The sequence below is a fragment of the Hyperoodon ampullatus genome (genome assembly GCF_949752795.1).
Source record: "Hyperoodon ampullatus genome assembly, chromosome: 13".
Lineage (NCBI taxonomy): Eukaryota > Metazoa > Chordata > Mammalia > Artiodactyla > Ziphiidae > Hyperoodon > Hyperoodon ampullatus.
Genome location: NC_136926.1, coordinates 47,797,593 through 47,818,914, shown reverse-complemented (window position 1 = coordinate 47,818,914; position 21,322 = coordinate 47,797,593). Strand labels below are relative to the sequence as shown.

At 36.2% G+C, this 21,322-nt stretch overlaps 1 protein-coding gene across 2 annotated transcripts in view; it reads left to right on the top strand.

The window, feature by feature from the left end:
• The window catches only part of TRAPPC8 (trafficking protein particle complex subunit 8), a gene marked incomplete at both ends in the record, with an annotated part of 90,348 nt that extends 69,791 nt beyond the window's left edge, over window positions 1–20,557 (top strand). For both annotated transcript variants that reach the window (XM_079717447.1, XM_079717446.1), the window contains 7 exons: window positions 4,675–4,743; window positions 4,834–4,892; window positions 7,224–7,397; window positions 10,646–10,747; window positions 13,148–13,293; window positions 19,272–19,361; window positions 20,323–20,557. In XM_079717447.1, the coding sequence (XP_079573573.1) occupies window positions 4,675–4,743; window positions 4,834–4,892; window positions 7,224–7,397; window positions 10,646–10,747; window positions 13,148–13,293; window positions 19,272–19,361; window positions 20,323–20,557 (875 nt within the window). The remainder of the gene's footprint in view (window positions 1–4,674; window positions 4,744–4,833; window positions 4,893–7,223; window positions 7,398–10,645; window positions 10,748–13,147; window positions 13,294–19,271; window positions 19,362–20,322) is intronic.
• Between the last annotated feature and the right edge of the window lie 765 nt (window positions 20,558–21,322).

The following is a 21,322-nucleotide window of genomic DNA, read 5'->3' as shown; positions in this document are numbered from 1 at the left end:
TTTCCTTCATTTCTTTTTCATTTATTTCTGATCTGAGCTTAATGATTTCCTTCCTTCTGCTAAGTTTGGGGTTTTTTTGTTCTTCTTTCTGTAATTGCTTTAGGTATAAGGTTAAGTTATTTATTTGAGGTGTTTCTGGAGGTAGGATTGTATTGCTATAAACTTCCCTGTTAGAACTGCTTTTGCTGCATCCCATAGGTTTTGGGTCATCATGTTTTCATTGTCATTTGTTTCTAGGTATTTTTTGATTTCCTCTTTGATTTCTTCAGTGTTCCCTTGGTTGTTTAATAGTGTATTGTTTACCCTCTATGTGTTTGTATTTTTTCCAGATTTTTTTCCTGTAATTGATATCTGGTCTCATAGTGTTGTGGTTGGAAAAGATACTGGATACAATTTCAGTTTTCTTAAATTTACCAAGGCTTGATTTGTGACCCAAGGTATGATCTATCCTGGAGAATATTCCATGAGCACTTGAGAGGAATGTGTAATCTGCTGTTTTTGGATGGAATGTCCTATAAATGTCAATTAAGTCCATCTTGTTTAATGTATCATTTAAAGCTTTTGCCTCCTTATTTATTTTCATTTTGGATGATCTGTCCATTGGTGAAAGTGGGGTTTTAAAGTCCCCTACTATGATTGTTTTACTGTCAAATTCCCCTTTTATGGCTGTTAGCATTTGCCTTATGTATTGAGGTGCTCCTATGTTGGGTGCATAAATATTTACAATTGTTATATCTTCTTCTTGGATTGATCCCTTGATCATTATGTAGTGTCCTTCTTTGTCTCTTCTAGTAGTCTTTATTTTAAAGTCTGTTTTGTCTGATATGAGAATTGCTACTCCAGCTTTCTTTTGGTTTCCATTTGCATGGAATATCTTTTTCCATCCCCTTACTTTCAGTCTGTATGTGTCTCTAGGTCTGAAGTGGGTCTCTTGTAGACAGCATATATATGGGTCTTGTTTTTTATCCATTCAGCCAGTCTTTGTCTTTTGGTTGGAGCATTTAATCCATCTACATATAGGGTAGTTATCGATATGTATGTTCCTTTTACCATTTTCTTAAGTGTTTTGCGTTTGTTTGTCTTTTCCTTCTCTGTGTTTCCTGCCTAGAGAAGTTCCTTTAGCATCTGTTGTAAAGCTGGTTTGGTGGTGCTGAATTCTCTTAGCTTTTGCTTATCTGTAAAGGTTTTAATTTCTCCATCAAATCTGAATGAGATCCTTCCTGGGTAGAGTAATCTTTGTTGTAAGTTTTTCCCTTTCATCACTTTAAATATGTCCTGCTACTCCTTCTGGCTTGTAGAGTTTCTGCTGGAAGATCAGCTGTTAACCTTATGGGGATTCCCTTGTATGTTAATTGTTGCTTTTCCCTTGCTGCTTTGAATATTTTTTCTTTGTATTTAACTTCTGATAGTTTGATTAATATGTGTCTCGGCATGTTTCTCCTTGGATTTATCCTGTGTGGGACTCTCTGCGCTTCCTGGACTTGATTGACTGTTTTCTTCCCCATATTAGGGAAGTTTTCAACTGTAATCTCATCAAATATTTTCTCAGTCCCTTTTTTATTCTCCTCTTCTTCTGGGACCCCTATAATTTGAATGTTGGTGCGTTTAATGTTGTCCCAGAGGTCTCTGAGATTGTCCTTAATTCTTTTCATTCTTTTTTTCTGTATTCTGGTCTGCGGTTGTTATTTCCACTGTTTTATTTTCCAGGTCACTTCTCTGTTCTTCTGCCTATGTTATTCTGCTGTTGATTCTTTCTAGAGAATTTTTTATTTCATGTATTGTGTTGCTCATCACTGTTTGCTCTTTAGTTCTTCTAGGTCCTTGTTAAACATTTCTTGTATTTTCCCCATTCTATTTCCAAGATTTTGAATCATCTTTACTTTGAATACTCTGAATTCTTTTTCAGGTAGACTGCCTATTTCCTCTTCATTTGTTTGGTCTGTGGGTTGTTACCTTGCTTCTTCATCTTCTGTGTACTTCTCTGTCTTCTCATTTTGCTTAACTTACTGTGTTTGGGGTATACGTTTTGCAGGCTGCAGGTTTGTAGTTCCCGTTGTTTTTGGTGTCTGCTCCCAGTGGGTAAGGTTCGTTCAGTGGGTTGTGTAGGCTTCCTGGTAGAGGGGACTGGTACCTGTGTTCTTGTGGATGAGGCTGGATGTTGTCTTTCTGGTGGGCAGGATCATGTCTGGTGGTGTGTTTTGGGGTGTCGGTGAACTTATTATGATTTTAGGCAGCCTCTCTGCTGATGGGTGGATTTGTGTTCCTGTCTTGCTAGTTGTTTGGCATACAGTGTCCAACACTGTAGCTTGCTGGTCGTTGAGTGGAGCTGGGTCTTAGCGTTGAGATGGAGATCTATGCGAGAGCTTTCGCTGTTTGATATTATGTGGGGCCAGGAGGTCTCTGGTGGACCAGTTTCCTGAACTTGGCTCTCCCACCTCAGAGACACAGTCCTGACGCCTGGCTGGAGCACCAAGAGCCTTTCATCCACACGGCTCAGAAGAAAAGGGAGAGAAAGAAAGAAAGAAAGAGAAAAAATGAATAAATAAAATAGTTATTAACATAGAAAAAAATTATTAAAAATAAAAAGCAAGAAAGTAATTAAAAAGAGAGAGAGAGAAAGAAAGAAGAGAGCATCCAAACAAAAATGCAAATCCCCCATTGATAAGAAGTGCTAAAAAGTATACCCCCAAAAAAAAAGGACAATCAGAACCCTGGGACAAATGGCAAAAGCAAAGCTATACAGACAAAATCACACAAAGAAGCATACACATAACACACACAAAAAGAGAAAAAGGAAAAAAAAACCCATTATATATATATATATATATATATATATATATAATAAAAAAAGGAAGAGAGCAACCAAATCAATAAATAAATCTACCAATGATAATAAGCTCTAAAAAATAAACTACGATAAACATAAAACCAGAAACAAATTAGACACAGAAAGCAAACACAGTTGCTCCCAAAGTCCATCGCCACAATTTTGGGATAATTCGTTGTCTATTCAGACATTCCACAGATGCAGGTACATCAAGTTATTGTGGAGATTTAATCTGCTCCTGAGGCTGCTGGGAGAGATTTCCCTTTCTCTTCTTTGTTCGCACATGTCCTGGGGTTCAGCTTTGGATTTGGCTCCACCTGTGTGTGTACGTCGTCTGAGGGCGTCTGTTTGCCAGACAGGATGGGGTTAAAGTAGCAGCTGATTAGGGGGCTCTGGCTCACTCAGGCCGGGGGGAGAGAGGGGTATGGAATGTGGGGCGAGCCTGCAGCGGCAGAGGATGGCATGACGTGCAACAGCCTGAGGCACACCATGTGTTCTCCCAGGGAAGTTGTCCCTGGATCATGGGACCCTGGCAGTGGCGAGCTGCACAGGCTTCTAGCAGGGGTGGTGTGGATAGTGACCTGTGCTTGCACACAGGCTTCTTGGTGGCTGCAGTAGCAGCCTTAGCATTTCATGCCCCTCTCAGGGGTCTGCACTGATAGCCACGGCTTGCGCCCATCTTCGGAGCTCGTTTAGGTGGTTGATGACTTTCTTATAATTAACTTTTGTAAGCATTAAATTGTGCTTTCATTACTTTACATGACGGTAAGTGAAATTACTGTGTTAATCGATTCTTTCCCATCTTTTTATTCCACATCTTTTCTATTTGTATATTTTTTTTCTTTTTTTAAAAATTCAATTGTAAAATCAGTGCCTGAATACATGGTCGCTGTCAAAATTTCAAACAGTACAGAAATATACAGACTAGAATTGAAAGTTTCTCTTTGTTTCCTTTACTATTGGAAAACTGGTTTTTCTGTGTGTAACCAAACTTGTGTGTTGACTGGCTTTTCTGTGTATTTGCGTACCCATATAACTTTAAACAAAAGAATATGCACACCTGCGATACATACTGTCAAATTGTTTTCCAAAATATTTCCATCATTTTATCATCCTGCTAGTTTGAAAGTGCTTAGTGCTTGTAGGAGTAGATTGAAGTTGGCAAAATATTTACTGTTTCTGGAAAGAATTGTACAATGTATTTTAAAAGATTAAAAAAAATGTTTAAACCCTTACCTAGCCTCATAGTAATTCTTATTTTTGGAATTTATACAGAGGAATTAATTCAAAATATAAGAAGATCCATATATTCAGAGCAGTTTATTGTAAGATTATGTTTAATAGGGAAAAATCAAATGGAGCTTTAATGTGAATTAAGCTACAACTCAGATTATTTTGTGGTCATTAAAATATATAAGCTTTTAAAATGTGTCACAATAGTGGGAAAATGCATCATAGCAAAGTATATGCATATAGTAATATTGGTATAAATCATCCATATGAAAAAAATATTGATAGGAAATGCAGAAATGATAGAGCGGTGGAATTGTGGACTCCCTGGCTCCCAAGTTCTAATTTTTCAAATTTTCTGTTTATCTATAATGTCACACATATCTGAATATATATGTGCATATGAACATGCATTTCAAGAAAATTTAATCTTACCTTTTTAAAGAGCTGAATGAGATTTCCTTTATTGAGAGGAAAGCAAAGATGCTTTTCATTAAACACTATTTATAATTATGAAATATTTTCCAGTTTGACTCAAGAAGTCTGAATAATGGATTAGGTTTTACCATGTTATAAACTGAGAAAGATATTTGAAATTTTCTCTTTTCTCTTCCTAGATGCCAGACTTGCGAATAGGGAGAAGGGAAAGTTTTGCTTCAAGGCAATACGATGTAAGGAGGAAGAAGGTAAATTCATTTTACTGTCGCACTTTCTTAAATGGTTATTTTATATTTCATGCCAATGATATGATTAGTTTGTTCTCCCCTGTTTTTTAGTTGCTACACAGTCCTCAGAAAAATATACCTTTGCAGATATCATCTTTGGAAATGAACAGGTATGCGAATAAGCACAATAACGTTTGATATTAAAAGTCGCAGTCTGGAGTATCTTGACTGTTTTGGTAAAACTATTGCTTTAGTAATCCCCAAATTCTTTGGTGGATGAACATGTCAGCTTTGTTGGGTTTTGCAACTTGTCTTCATGCCCCAAAGCAAACAAAAATGCTATATGGAATATAGCATTTTAATTAGTTATTTAAATTTAACTTTCTTTTAGAGTGTAAGATACTCATGAAATAAGTTTAGTCCTTGGGATTAAAGAAAAAAACAGGATTATATGAAGGAGCCTGTTTATTTGGGAACGTGGTCATAGTGGAACATACAGATGATAACCCTCTGGATTTGGGAATATCATATGGTTCTGTTACCCAAATAATAAGCTGTTTTGTAATTTTAAATGTATTATTGACTAGGGCACTGATACTCCCAATAATTATATGTTAGAACCACCTTGAGAGTGGTTTTCAAACTTTGAAATAATGTCATGTGAGTCACCTGGGGATCTTGTTAAAATGCAGATTCTCAGTGGGACTGGATGAGACCTAGGGTTCTGAATTGCTAAAGCTCTGAGGTGATCTTGAGGTTATCAGTCTGCACCCTCTATTTTTTTTAATTAATTAATTTTATTTTTGGCTGCGTTGGGTCTTTGTTGCTGTGCATGGGCTTTCTCTAGTCGCGGCGAGTGGGGGCTACTCTTTGTTGTGGTGTGTGGGGCTTCTCATTGCAGTGGCTTCTCTTGTTGCGGAGCATGGGCTCTAGGTGCGTGGGCTCTAGAGCGCAGGCTCAGTAGTTGTGGCGCGTAGGCTTAGTTGCTCCGCAGCAGGTGGGATCTTCCTGGACCAGGGCTCCAACCCATATCCCCTACATTGGCAGGCGGATTCTTAACCACTGACCCACCAGGGAAGCCCTGCACACTCTATTTTTTATCTAGAGAATTTTTATAAAAATGGAAGCTTTGCCGTCCCACCTCTAAAGCTCCAGCTCATACTTTGGGTAGAGTTTGGGAATACACATTTTCATCCAGCTCTGCAGATACTCTGAAGAGGTGATTTGGGGACCTGCTTTGAAAAATACGGACCAAATTCCCTGTCATTTTGTGCTGTTACTAGTATTATTTCTTTGTGTTCTTCTCCTTGATAATTCCAAACATACTTAGACTTTTGTATCGTGCTTATCATTTGCCTCCATCTGACCCACTCTTTGTACTATCTTTTGGCCATTTGAGGAAGCAGCTATTTAGAAATATCCCAGAGCACCAAAAGTCCAGTAATTCCAGAATGAGTATGACTTTTGGACACTGTGCTTCCTTGCTTCCTGAATAGTTGAATTTTAGCTTTTAGGACTTCAGTTGTTTGTTTTGTTCGTGTCTTTTTAAAAACATTCCCTAGAAACATCATCAGGACCCTTAAATTATATTAAGGTTGTAATTTTTATTGTATTTATTGTTAATAATTTTGTATAGGAGCACTGTGGATGGCATAAACAAAGACATTTTCCCTTTTGATGAATCTGAGTAAATAGAACTTACTAGGCACTACACATTGATGAGATAACTATGTGGACAATGGTTTACCAGAAGAAGTTCATGTCTAAGGGGGAAAATATATGTATTTATTAATATTTAATAATTAACTTGAAGCTTAACAGCTATATAATATAGTTTATAATGCAGGAAATTGTTAAATGTAGAGATTTTACTATGAAATACAGTAGTCATTAATTAAGGGAAATTCTGTAGTTCTGAGTCTGTTTAAAAATCTTTTCTCTTGTTCTCTCCCTTCAAGTATAAAAGCCAGGTTAATGCCAGTGGCTTCATTCGTTGTGTTTCATTGGATATCACTTAGTCTTCCAAGTATTTGAATGGGAAATATTTGTTATTTTTAATAGTTAAAAAAATCATAATTTGCTTTTAACAATTTACTTTTTAAAAAATTGAAGTATAGTTAATTTACGATGTTGTATTGGTTTCAAGTGTACAGTAAAATGATTCAGTTATACATATATATGTTGTTTGCCAGATTCTCAACAATTCACTTTTTATTCATTTTCTTAGAGATACCCATTTGCCCTCCCTGGATACTTAGAAGGTTAAAGCCAATGTCATGGAAGTGTAGATTTATGAATTTGAGCTTCGAACTTTAAGATTCAGGGTAATTTGTGCCAAATATTTTAGGTATTCAAGCTTAGGGTGGCCTCCTTGTATTCAACCAAATTGATAAGAAATTACCGAATAAGCCTTTTGGGTATATGTAAGTTGTAGAAATATAAATTTTGGCAGGGTATATCTAATTGAAAACACATACAGACAAACGATTTTCTTTTAACAGATAATAAGTTCAGCAAGCCCATGTGCAGACTTCTTTTATCGAAGTTTATCCTCTGAATTGAAGAAGCCACAAGCCCAGTCTTCTCTGCATACAGAAAAACAGTCAGTAGAGGACACTATGAGATTAATTCAGAAGTGCAATGAGGTGGATTTGAATATTGTTGTATTGTGGAAGGTATGTGTTGTTAAATTATTTCAGCAAGCCTCACTTATACTTGACTCTTAAGGTGAAGAGTAAATGTAAGCTGCTCTTTATATTTTCTCTGCTTAAAATTTCCAATTTGAATATTGAAGTAGTTTTATAAGTTTTTCAACAGTTCCAAAATAACTTTTTTTTTTTGCCTAAAGGGAAGAATTCATTCAAATTAGATGACTTTATTCTGTGTTACTTATTACTTGTAAGGGGTACTGAGAATATTGTAGACATGATAAGCTCCATGAAAGCAAAAATGCTGTTATTAAACTCTTTATTGTGAGCATTTTCAAACTCTGATAAAGGAAAAATAGCACTATGAGCCTCTAAGTACCCATTACTTAGGCTCCAACAGCCACTAATTTGCTGCTGTTCATTTTCACCTATTCCTTACTTTGTTTTCTTTTCTTTTTACCTTCCTTTATTTTTTAGCTGTAGTATATGTTTTTTAATGACATATTTCATCTGCTTTTATGTGTACTTCTAGCAGATGAGGACTTTCTCGTTTAATATAACCCCACCATATTACTATCTCACCCAAATTAACAGTAATTCTTTACAATTATCTAATTGTTGGTCTGTGTTGAAATTTTTCAGATTATTTGAAAATATTTTAATTTAAAAAAAAGTCAGATTCAACTAAGATTTGCACATACACATGGCAGACCAGAATGAGGTTGTTTAGGCATTGGTCTTCCCTAAAGTTAACCATAATGCAGAAGAGGTTTATTTTTTACAGTACACCCTTTTGTATCTTAAGTATGTATCTTTTTTTTCCACTGTAGAAATGATTCTACAGTGAAATTTAGGATCTTGCCCAGGGATATTCACCTGAACTATATGAGGAGGTTTGATTTTGTATTGTCTGATATAAGGCCTAACATGGAGACATGCTCATAGTAGATGATTAGAACATGTTATTTTAAATTGATTCAGATGTTCTAAAGTGTTCTTTTTACTAAACTGCACACTTTTAAGTAAACTTTCTTGAAACCAAGCTGGCTTTACATGAATTCCAATAAAACTGCTTAAGCAAATTGATACTTCTGTTGACTATAGAAGGTGAAGGTGTTTAATGTTAAAAAGATAAGTTACACGTTATTAGTTTGAAATCAAGTGTTCTTGAAGCTTAGAATCAAAAGAATCCTGTTTTCAGGCTCAGTAACATTGCCCCTTACTGTAAACCAACCATCCATTAAATGTATAGTAGACCTTTAACATTTGTAGCTGTCACTCCACAGATTCCTGCCATGTAACAATTTGTAATATTCGTGAGACAAGATTTTGAGTTATGTATGCTGTATTCTGTACTCATCGTTGAGCCCACAGTAACCTTGGTGGGGGCGGGGCGGCCAGGGGTTATCTTTCAAAAAATCACCCTGAATAAAAACCAGTTTCTAGTATTGCTGATCTTCATTGACGAAGAAGAAGAAAACTGCCCAAGATTATAATACTCCTTAGTTAGAAAATGGAAGTTTGAATAGATTACAGGATGGGATATTAAGTTTGGTAGGGGCTAGTTACTATGATAAGTTTATTATTCAACTCGTTTGAGGAAGTGACTAGTAGATTTTCTTTAGTGAAGGCTCTAGATAGTGCACAAAGGACCCCCTTGGATGAAAGAAAACTTGACAAGTCATTTAAGTTGTGGAGTTGATGCATAGGGAACATAGTACTCTAAAAAAATACGATTCAGGAGAAAACTAAGACCTTGGACAACATTTTTGTAAAAAAAATTAGTTGGTAAGGGGGTATAGTATAATTTATAACCAATCTTAACCAAAAATAAAGGTTTGTTTTGAAAAACTAAGACTTTGTGCCAGAAAGAGAATGCATTATAGGGTTATGCATGGCTATGGGTGACTTTTGTTTGGTCCCTGAGACCATTGGAAAAGATGTGTGACCTGTCTCAGATTGTTATCTATCAGTTGTCATCCTCTCTTGATTAAAGGTCACCCCATCAAGTATTTAACTCCTCCTGCATTTCTGGGTTGTGCGTGGATGGGTGCTGAGCAGGTCCTGGGCCTGCCTCTGCCTTAGTGCAGCAGTTCTCCAAGTGTGATCCATGGATGGCAAATTGTCACTCATGATAAGTATAGAAATTGAAAATAAACATTTAGGAATGTTTATAGCATTCTGACTGAGTAATTTTGAATCTGTTGAATCTAATATTAAAAGAAATCGGGCTTATCAAAAAAAAAAACCATCTGTATTTGCATAATGTGACAGTACCAGTATATCAGAGACATTTACAGATTTTATTTTCTCCAACACAGAAGAAGTTCAAGAAGAAAAGTTACATGCTGGAGTAAGTGTCTTAATTTAGATGAGATCAGTTCATTGTATATGAAGAAAAAAAGCCTTTTTTTTTTCTTTTAAGCATATGTATCAATACTTAAATTTAAGATCTCCAAGGACATGGCATTTCCACTTCTAGGATTTATGATTGTACTCACTGATTTTGCTCCACTATATGATAAACCCTGGTGCATTTCAGAAGCAAGACTGTAAGAAAAAGCCTTGGGACTTCCCTGGTGGCTCAGTGGTTGAGAATCCACCTGCCAATGTAGGGGACATGGGTTCGAGCCATGGTCCAGGAAGATCCCACATGCAGCGGAGCAACTAAGCCCGTGCACCACAACTACTGAGTTTGCGCTCTAGAGCCCACGAGCCACAACTACTGAAGCCTGTGAGCCACAACTACTGAAGCCCACGCGCCTAGAGCCTGTGCTCCGCAACAAGAGAAGCCACTGCGATGAGAAGCCCATGCACCACAATGAAGAGTAGGCCCCACTCGCCACAACTAGAGAAAGCCTGCACGTAGCAACGAAGACCCAACGTAGCCAAAAATAAATAAATAAATTAAAAAAAAAAAAAGAAAAAGCCTTTTGCCTGTATATTGGCAGTCCAGTAAAGAAAAAAACTTGTGTTATGGTATGGCACTGTTCTTTTGGACTAGTTTCTTAAGCGCTCTAGAGAAAATTGGAAAAGATTTCAAGAAGTGTCTCTCACGTATCCAGGCCAACTGTTTTATATTGAGGCAGAGCAGATTTTGACAGATACTTAATTGATTGAATGAATGAACAAAAGTAGAAATGCTGACACAGTCATGAGTGTTGGTAATTGATAGATATTAGCCATAATACCTCTGCTTTCCATCAGATACTGCATTGGTTACTTTTGAGGTTACTGCCAAGCAGGCTAACATTTTTGTGCTTTGTACTTCTTAGGCATACGTAGTGGAAGACAGTAAGCAGCTTATTTTGGAAGGTCAGCACCATGTTGTTCTTCGCACTATAGGAAAAGAAGCTTTTTCTTATCCTCAGAAACAGGTAATGACAGAGTTTGCTTTGGGGCCTTCCTGTGAACTTGTGGGGTTTTTTGTTTGGTTGTTTTTTGTGTTTTTGAAGGTGTCTGGTTTGTGTAAGCTTTTATATTGGAATTTGAGTTGTGGCTTGGTGGCAGAAAGCTGATTAAAATTAGAAATGAACATAAATTGATTTTAAAATTCACTAGCACTTCATAAGAGTATTGAGATGCATTTGTGATCTTGGGGTTTCCTAAGATATATTCTTTATTGAATCTAGAACTCACAGTTAGCTTGAGAGGAAGGGAACCATATTCTCTATATTATCTTGTTTGTTGTTGAACAGGCCCATACCATTGCAGAACTCTATGGGGCCTATCATACAGTGTAAAGGATGGCCTCTGGAGTTGTGCAGAAGCTGGTAATACTGTTTATTTTCTTACTTTTCCTAAAATACCGTTTAATCTTACCAAAAGTTTTCATAGTATGTGTAACTATTTAAACCCAAATCTGTTTCTTATTTTAAGAAAATTGTTTTTCTCAAACTGATTTGATTAGTTAAAAAAGTCCAAAGTTTTAATTGCAAATTGTCATATTTTGATAATTTTGAACATCTCAAGGCAAGATTTTTCACTTAGAAAATGAAACAAATTCTATAAAATTCACTCAAGTTATAGTCCCATTTTACTAAAATACTGTGTAGGGCATATCCTTTTTTTCCTCTGTATTTCACCTTTGAAATACTTTATATTCTCTTTATATGATTAACTGAGTTGGGAGATGCAGCATGTTCATCATACTAAGAATAATATATTTGGAGCCCAGAGACTTTCAGATTGATGACCTAGTGCAAGTTACTCGCATAACTTGATAAACTTTTAGCTTACATGTAAAACAGGGGTAATAGTACCTTTATACCTTGCCTCTCTTGTGATGGGACTGTCATCAGGTTGAATCAAACCCTTATTATAAAACTACTGTACAAATTGTCCAGCACTCATTGCGAAAATACTTGTTGTTGCTTTTAAGCTAGAAGAGAGGGAAGCTCTTCTAAATATTCCCTCAGTAAATTAGCTTCAGGTTTTTGGTATCCTTTTCTGGCCATTGTTCATGTGTGTTCCTCCTGGTAAGTGGTATGTAGAGATTTCATTTAATATAATTCAGAAGTCTCAACAGCTTGTTTTTCTTAGATGATTAGATTATAATAAACAATAGTACATTTTTTGAACTTTTTATTAAAGTGTAACATAAATACAGAATAGTGACTAGGTCACTGACTCTTCACAAATTGAAGAACACTTCAATATAAGGAGGACCCAGATCAAGAAAGAGAACATGACCCGCACCCGGAAGTTCTGCTCCTGCTCGCTTCCAGGCACAAGTCTTCCCTCCTCCAGAGTAAACCTCTAGTCACTTTTCTCTCACTCATAAGTCAAAAGCAGTTTTAATTCTTGTTTTTGCAGCTGTATAAATCAAGGGTCAGCAAACTTTTTCTGAGAAAAGCCAGATGGTAAATATTTTAGACTTCGCTGGCTCAGTCTTTGTCAGAATTACTCATCTGTGTTGTTAGGAGTCCAAAAGCAACCATAGCCAGTGTATAAACAAGTAGATGTGGCTCTGTTTCCATAAAACTTTCTTTACATAAAGAGGAAGCAGGTTGAATTTGGCCCATGGGCTGTAGTTTGCCAGTCCTTGCTGTAGATCAGAATCCAGCTAGACTAGCAGGAAATTAAAAAATCAAAATTTTCTGGACGGTGAAGGAAAATGGAGAAAAAAATTACCAAGAAAGAAATAATAATGCTAGAAGTGGGACATGATTCTCTATTTTCATTTAGACGATAATAATATTTATTGAAATCTTTACAGTGTGCCTCACTAGCTATATTGAGACTTTTACATGTATGTTAACCTTCAGTTAATATAGTTGAGGCACTATAATCTGTAAAAACTCAGGAAGCTATTTTCAAAAATGACTTTTTAAGGCAATTTTAGTTTTTCAACTATTAAAACAGATGCTATACAATTGAATATCTATAGCCTAAGTACTAAGCAATTTTATTAGATGAGAACCACAGCAACTTTTGAAATTATTATTATTGTGAACCCCTTTTTTACATATGAGGAAATTGTCTTAAAGTATTAAATAACTTATCCAGGATCACAGAGCTAATAGGTTGCTGGATTTCAAGTCTAACCCCAGCACATAATAAATAGAGAATGAATAAATGATTACAGAACCTAATTTTTTTATCCTAGGTTGTATGTATTGCATATGATTTCAACTGTTTGTTAGTTTTTACAGCAGAAAAAGTATTGTTCATGCTTTACTTTATCTCTACTGGTTTGAACTTCTTTAGTTTGTATGTGCTATACTTTATTTTAACAAGGCAGTCTTTTTATTGTCATATATTTTTTCTTTTCTCAGGAGCCACCAGAAATGGAACTATTAAAATTTTTCAGGCCAGAAAACACTACAGTTTCCTCAAGACCATCGGTAGAGCAGCTTTCCAATCTCATTAAAACGAGTCTTCACTATCCAGAATCATTTAGTCATCCTTTTCATCAAAAAAGGTTTGAGATGTATTTTTGTTAACATTTTCCTACAATATACACACCTGTGCGTGCATGCACACACAGACATACACACATTTATTAATAGCATTAACCCAGATGTTGAAGAAACAATTTAGAATACTATTGAGTCTGTAGAAATTGCCCTTAAGTAATTTACCCTTTACTATGATTACTATATGTTGCTGCTGTAATTAAAAGATGGATATTTCTTCAGCCAGTTAGTTGTCAAAAGTTTTCTTTTGATGAGCAGGTTTATCATTAAGTCAAAAAGAAGGAAAAAATACCGTCATTTTGTTTTAAGTACAGAAATTAAACCTAAGACATGACTATAGTATAGACTCATCAAACAGTTTAAATTTAGACAGCATCATTTACCTAAGATTTATTAAGTATTAAACTTTTGGGGGACTGATGTATTTATAACTTTGGTAAATAGCCTGATTATATAAACTTAAGGTTCTAAAATAAAAAGTCCTAAGTCAGATGACACTTCAAAAAGTGGCTGGTTTACAGATATAAAAGAAGATGGAGAGAAGTGTGTTAGTGCCAGTCTGTGAATTATAACTGAAGGTATAAATTTTGGTGAAGTCACCTTGGATAGAGGTAGGGATGGGGTGGGATAGAACAAAAGAGAATGGTGACCTATAAAACAGTGGTGTTTGAGAGATGAGCTAAGGGAAAAGTCCACGAAGAAGACTGGTTGGAAAGTAGCAATCAAAGAATTAGGAAGAAAAGACCAGTTAGGAGAAAGTGGCATCACAACGGTGTAGTGAGAACAGTTCAAGGAGGGAGAGTGGTTAACAGTTTTAAATGCTGCAGAAAAGTCGTTCATTGACTCTGACAGTAAAGAAATTACTCATGCTTTTGAGAAGAATGTTATTATATAGTGGGGGTGGAAGCATGATACAGTAGGTTGAGGAGAAATGGGAGGGAAGTAAGTAAAGATACTCATGTAGACCACCCTTTCAAGAAGCTGGGCTATGAACGGGGATCAGGAATAGCCATGCAATATTATTGTTTTACTAGGTAAGATATGGATGTATTTATGGTCTTGAAGGAAATGATGGGATACAGGAAGGGCAACAGAATCCTTAATAGATGGAAAGATACACCAAAGAGTGGCAGGATTAGCTTTGGACTGAAGAACGGACCTCCTTACTATGGAAACAGGGAAAGATGAAAGTAGGGAGAAATTTTAACAAGTTTACACATTATTGGAATGCCTCCATTTTTCGGGAGTTTATAGAAGCACAGTTAAGTATTCAAAGTAATCTAGGAAATAAGAGAATAAAGGGTAGAGAATTTTTAAAAGTGAAATTTGAGGACAGCTACTGAGAGGAATGAGGAGCTGGCCAAGGGCACACAGAAGGAGTGCTGGGCAAAATTAAGATGTTGACTTAGCATCGGAAATATTTAAAAAGTAGCTTAAATGGTGCTAACCATTTTAAAACCCTTTTATTGTGAGATATAACACAAAGAAAAGTGCTCAAAAATGAAAACGTGTGGCCATAGTGATTATTTTTCACAAAACTAATACCCAAATAATCACGTCTAGGGAAGAAATTAGAATATTGCTAGCAATCTCAGAGGCCCCCTGTGTACTCCCTTCCAGTCACTCCCCCGTCCATCCCCAGTATTAGCAGTCATTTCTTTGCTCCTCTTTATAATTTTCCGACCGAGTGTTACATATCTGTATTTTGATTGTCATGGTTTTTTAAAATATATATTATTTATTTATTTATTTATTGGCTGCGTTGGGTCTTCGTTGCTCTGCGCAGGCTTTCTCTAGTTGCAACGAGCGAGGGCTACTCTCTGTTGCGGTGCGCGGGCTTCTCATTGTGGTGGCTTCTCTTGTTGTGGAGCACGGGCTCTAGGCCCGTGGGCTTCAGTAGTTGTGGGTCACGGGCTCTAGAGTGCAGGCTTGGTAGTTGTGGCGCATGGGCTTAGTTGCTCCGTGGCATGTGGGATCTTCCTGGACCAGGGCTCGAACCCGTGTCCCCTGCATTAGGAGGCGGATTCTCAACAACTGCACCACCAGGGAAGTCCTGTGGGGTTTTTTGAACTTTATTTATGAATGGAATTATACAGAGTATATTCTTGTTACGTCCAGTTTCTTTCACTTAATATTGTTATTCGTCAGCCATTGACGAAGCTGTGGAATTTTCATTGCCAAATGAATATGTTTGAACATATTAGAATTAGTTTATCTACTCTATTGTTGATGGACTTTTGGATTATTTTCATATTTCAACTTTCTGCTCTAGAATATTCTTGTATATATCTCCTGGTGCATGTGTGTTTGCTCCCCTCTTTTTTTCCCACATTTATCTAGGAATTTTTTCAAAGTAGTTTTACTAATTCGTATATCGCATTAGTAGTGTGTGGGAGTTCCCTCTGCTCATAACCTTCACCAACACTTTCTGTTGTCACACTTTTAAAGATTTTAGCCGTTTAAGTTATTTTAAAATACTTTTGGTCTTAAATCTTTGTCTAGTTCTTAATTGCTCAGTACTCATTCTGTATGCCTTTGACTGACAGAGGCACACTGGGGTCACCTGGGGAAGTTTAAGAAATACACATACTTTGGTCCTCCTCCCAGAGATTCTGATTCGATTGGCTGAAGGTTGGGGGCTGGACATCTAGATTACCTAAAGTTCTCCAGGTGATTCTAATGTACAGCCAAAGCTGAGAAAAAATTTCTTGTTTTATCCCTAGTGAACCTGTCTTCCCACTCTTCCATAGACAGTTTTGATTCCATAATGCTTCATTTTAACCCACTGTTCTACTTTGTCCCTGTTTATCAAACCTGTCCTGCTTCACGTACTTCCTGAATATCTTAGATGCCATGGTGCTGCTTAGTGGTTGAAACCCTGGCTATGCCTTAGAGGCTGGGATATGTAGGACTTCTCCATGTGCTTCTATTAAGGTAAAAAGCATCATAGACTCTAGGCAGTTCAGGGAAGTATGTGAAACAGGACAGGTTTGATCAAACTAAAAGGAGAGCAGTGGGCTAAAATAAAGCATCATAGAATTAAAACTGTGCATGGAAGTATGTGAAAACAAGGCAGATTTGAGAAGGATAAGATATGGCAGTTTCTTCCAACTTTGGCTGCACATTAGAATCACCTGAAGAATTTTTGAAAATTCTGATACTTAGGCCAGTTCAATCACAATCCCTGGGAGTAGGACCTATGTGTCTATATATTTAAAATAAATCCTCAGATGATACCAGAGTGGATCTGTATCAGTTACTGTTGCTAAATAATGCCTCGTAAGAACCCACTCCAGAATTCAGTAGTTTACAAGACATTTATTCCCACGCTCATGGGTCTGCAGGCCAATGACAATTTGGCTGAAACTCTGCTTCAGACTGTGGGTTGGTTGGGTTCATGTTTGTGCCACATACATTTGGGGTCAATCCAAATGGGCAGCTGCTAGCTGGGTTATATTCTTCTCATGGCATATCTCTGGAGTACAAAAGTGAGCCACATTGCAGTAGCACGTTTAAGGCTTCTGTTTGCTTCAGAGTCATTAATATTCCATTGCCAAATAGCCTCTCCTTCACAATCAACAAGGATGATCCACCGTTGCACAGTGGGAGGTGAGGGGAATGAATAACTGCTAAACAATAATTACCATTATCACAGTAACCAGGATTGAGAATCAGTGAAGTAGAGGGTCAAGTGATTGGGCATCCTTGTGAAACTAAAGATCAGAAGTGTAATTGAGTGAGAGAGCTGGAGATAGTGGTCAGAGAGTGGAGAATCTCAGTAGTATTTCAGAGGCAGTTATTTTAGGTGACTAAAACAGATTCACAGTATGGTCATGGAAGTTAGATCGCTGAGTTTTGAATAGTATTGGTGGTTATGGAGGTGACAGATCAAGGGTTTGAGAAGGAGTTGAATGAGTTGTCTACCTTGACAGTGAAGTTCTCCAAAAAGACGACAAAATTCAGGATTGAAAAGAAGAAAGCAAACTCATCCAGAAGCTTTTAATAAATGAAGCCAATAAGATGATATGGAAGAAAAATCTTGAGCAATGTTTCCTGTCTAGATGGTAGGCCTCTGCTTGACAGATGTAGTAGATGAATTTGGGCTGGGGGGAAGGGAGTGAAGCAGATATTTCAAAAGACTCATCCCGTTCCCCTCCCCCAAAGAATCTCTGGTGTACTGAGTTACTGACTGGTTTTAGTTTGTCAGTAAAGGGACAGAAAAAAAGAATAAAAACCTTGGAGTAGTTTATGACCAAAAAAATGAGGTGTTTTTATAGGAGAGGTAGGAGGAAGAACTCAAGAAATGGTATTAACTATGTTAATGAGACATTCTGGCTAGAGATATGGAAGATGTTGGAAGAAGAACAGCATGTGTTATTGAGAGGCCTGCAGAGCAAGCCGTGTACTCAGCCAAATTTCAGTTAAAGTAAGACATAGACATATAAAGAGAGGAGATTGAGGCTCTAGAGGAGTGTTGTTAATGTGATATAGAAATGTGGGAGGGATGGGACACGGAAGAGGTTTGATCATGGCAGTGGAACACAGGGCAGCAGAGGAATGAGAATATGAGAAACAGCAGGTGACCAGAGATAACAAAGATATGAATCAAATAAATTGACAGGAATTTGTGAAGAATAGTAGAAAATTGGGAATGGGGGCTAGTGAGGCAGTAGCCCCCATTCCCACTTACTAACACTTACTATGATGCCTAAGGTTTGCTGGGGAGATGGGGGTGCTATTCACTGAAGCAGTGAATGGAGGAAGAAGAGGAATGAAGGTAATGATTTGGGGGCTAAGAAACATCCAGATGTTCTGATTTCTTCTTTTACTAGAAGCATTTAGATAAAGCATGGAGAATTTGAGGCCCAAATGGTAACAGAGTAGCAAAGTTTCTGAGGTTTTGCTTTGGGTTACAAATTATGCGATTGGAATTTAACTTAATGAGGTGCTCTAGACTGGAAACCTATTCGGTAGTCTTTGCTGTCCTCTTTTCCTTGTTAGAAGTTTGTGGAGGAGGTAAGGGCATAGCACCGGTACAATCTAAGAATAAGTCTTTGAAATTATCTTAGTTTTTGTTTAGGGAAATCTGTTATTTGCAGTATGGTTCAGAAAGTATTTCTTAGTAAGAGGATATAAAATTTCTGAAAGCATAAAATATATTATCTGAGCAGAATTTTAAAGTTAATTTTGTGGGAGCTTATAGGATTACTTTTTTCTTTTTTACTGTCCCTTTGTTCTTTGTGTTAATAGAGTAAACTATTTTCAATAATCGTATGTAACCATTTGTGCATAGATATGTTAATTTATTATGTTCTTGATTTTAAATCTGCACCAGTCTGTTCATTAGGTCCTCTTCTATCACTGCATGTCCTTTCTCCTATGCTTTAGTGATTTACTAATTATAAAGTGAGATCAGAAATTAGGTTAACTGAGCAAATGTGTCTACTTGAAAGGGCTCTCCTCATAGCTTGCTGTACAGAAATAATTCTCATATTCTCCCGAACGTGATGGCTTTTATGCAAATTTGATAGAAGAGCAAATGTCAGTTCTCAAAATTAAGTAATTTTCACGAAGCATAGAGAAAAGGATTAGTTGTTGGCATTTTCATGATTTTTTTTTCTCCATTGATCTTTCTTAGTTGCGATTTTTCTGTTTTGCATTTTGGGAAATAACCACCTAGATACATTTTGGTTATTTTTTAAGATTAGCTTTAATAAATATAAATAAAATGGTCTTGTGGATGTATATATTCTGGTATTTAGTATTCAGGCATTGTATTAATATGTTTTACTTCTTGTTTATGCAAATAATTTGGCTTGAGTGATTTTAGAATTCAGTTTTTTTCCTTACTTGAATCTAATTGTTTTTGAGGAGCTTATGCTATTAGGTACTCTTAAGTTTTATTTTCAAGAAAGTGTGTTTTTGTTGTTGTTGTTGTTTTTTAATATTCCGCTAACCTTTTTTATTTATCTTTTTTCCACAGCCTTTGTTTAGTACCAGTGACCCTTTTACTTTCCAATTGTTCAAAGGCCGACGTCGATGTAATAGTTGATCTTAGGCATAAAACAACAAGGTAAAGATTTATAAAGGGCAAGTTTATTTTGCAGTTAAAGATTGATTTGAAAGCAATTTAATATTTTGAAATTATGCAAATAATTACCTAACATAGATAGAGAAAGTTTACTCAGGCATGCCTTTATTTTTTTGTTTGGTATTAAGAAGTGTTAGAGAAGACTTAATGAAGATTGTCTTAGAATTTCAATAGTGGCAAATGGAAAGCAATTTCCAAAAGCAGCAAATTATTTTGACCAGAGACAACAATTTTTATAAAAGTTTGTTGGTGATAAAGAACTCTAAAATTGAAAATCAGTAAGTTCAGGATAGAAATTTGTCTTGTTTTCTGATTTATAAAATAATGCTTAACAGCAACAACAACAAAAATGCTGGTCCATACTGGCACTCCAAGAGCTAGATGCTTTTCAGAATTCAGAAATTTGGGGGTTTTTAGAAAAGCAGTGTGAAGCGTATACTGATTATTATTGTATAACACTCCAAACAGGATCTGGGTTAGCTCTGTGAAATCCAAACATTTTGTGTATGATTATGTGTATCATAAATTAATTTGCTAATGCCTTATTGGTAGACCCTTGGTTGCTTTCCATTTTTCAGTATTATAAACAATTTCAATATTATAAGCATTCTTATATGCACGTTTATTTTTATGTATGGATAACCAAGTGGTTAAAAGCTCAGGTTTGAAATCAGGTTCCATTATTTACTAGCTGCTGTTGCGAGTGTTAAGTGAGATAATTCATTCTTAGCATTGTGCCTGGAACATAGTAAGTGTTAATAAATTTTAGCTATTATAGAAATTGTAATATTAGCTATTGCCGTTATTGTTATTAATACAGTTGGTGTCATAAAATAATTTCTAGAAATAGAATTGCTAGATGAAAGGGATGTGTTATTGGGACTTTGGGAAAAAATTTGTGAAGAAAAAAATTCTCCAACTTACTTCTTGCCTCCTCCCTTAGCCCAGAAGCATTGGAAATCCATGGATCATTTACATGGCTTGGACAAACACAATATAAACTTCATCTTAAAAGCCAGGAGCTTCACAGTTTGCAGCTGAAAGCATGCTTTGTCCATACAGGTGTTTATAACCTTGGAACTCCTAGGGTATTTGCCAAGTTATCGGACCAAGTTACAGTGTTTGAAACAAGTCAGCAGAGCTCCATGCCTGCCCTGATCATCATCAATAATGTGTGACAACTTACAAATTTGTACTGAAATCCACAGGAATCAGTTTTATTTTACTGAGTGGTTTTTACAGCAGTATTTGAAATACCTAACTTGTTCGGGAGGTTGGTGTTAGATCACTGTAAAATACTTTTGATTTGTCAATTTGTTGATGATGCAAAGCACGTTGGACTGAGAGTACTTAAATTCTTTTTTTGTATTTCTTTAATCCCTGGTAATAATTTACATGCTCATAATACAGAATTTCAGCATATCCATGCACCTTATTAAGCCCCACTTAAAACCAGTGTCTAAGTCTGCTGTTACAACTTATCAATGGTATATGAACATTAGGAGATGATTTTGAGGAAGAAAAGGCCTTGTTGGCAATATTCCTGTTAAGCCATTAGTCTATAAATTCCAGCTTTACTGTGAAGTTCTATAGAGTGTTAAATACAGATTTTCCTGTCTTGCTTCACACAGTTCTCTAAAATCAGTTTTGAACGTTGGTTATAGGGTCTTCATACTTCAGTATCTGGTTGTTCCTATGGCTTATACATAAGTTTGTAAAAAGAAAAACTTTTTTTTCTGATGCTTTGATTATAGTTTTGGAAAGAGTTTGACTTTTCCCCCCCCATTCATCTCAGCATACAGTGCACTATTTCACAATATGAGATTTTTGTCATTTAAATTATCATATTCTTTATTATGTAACTTTAACAATTGAGATGATCTGTTTAAAATATAAATTACTCAAGTTAATTAAAAATAAGCTTTTCAAAAATGTATTATATT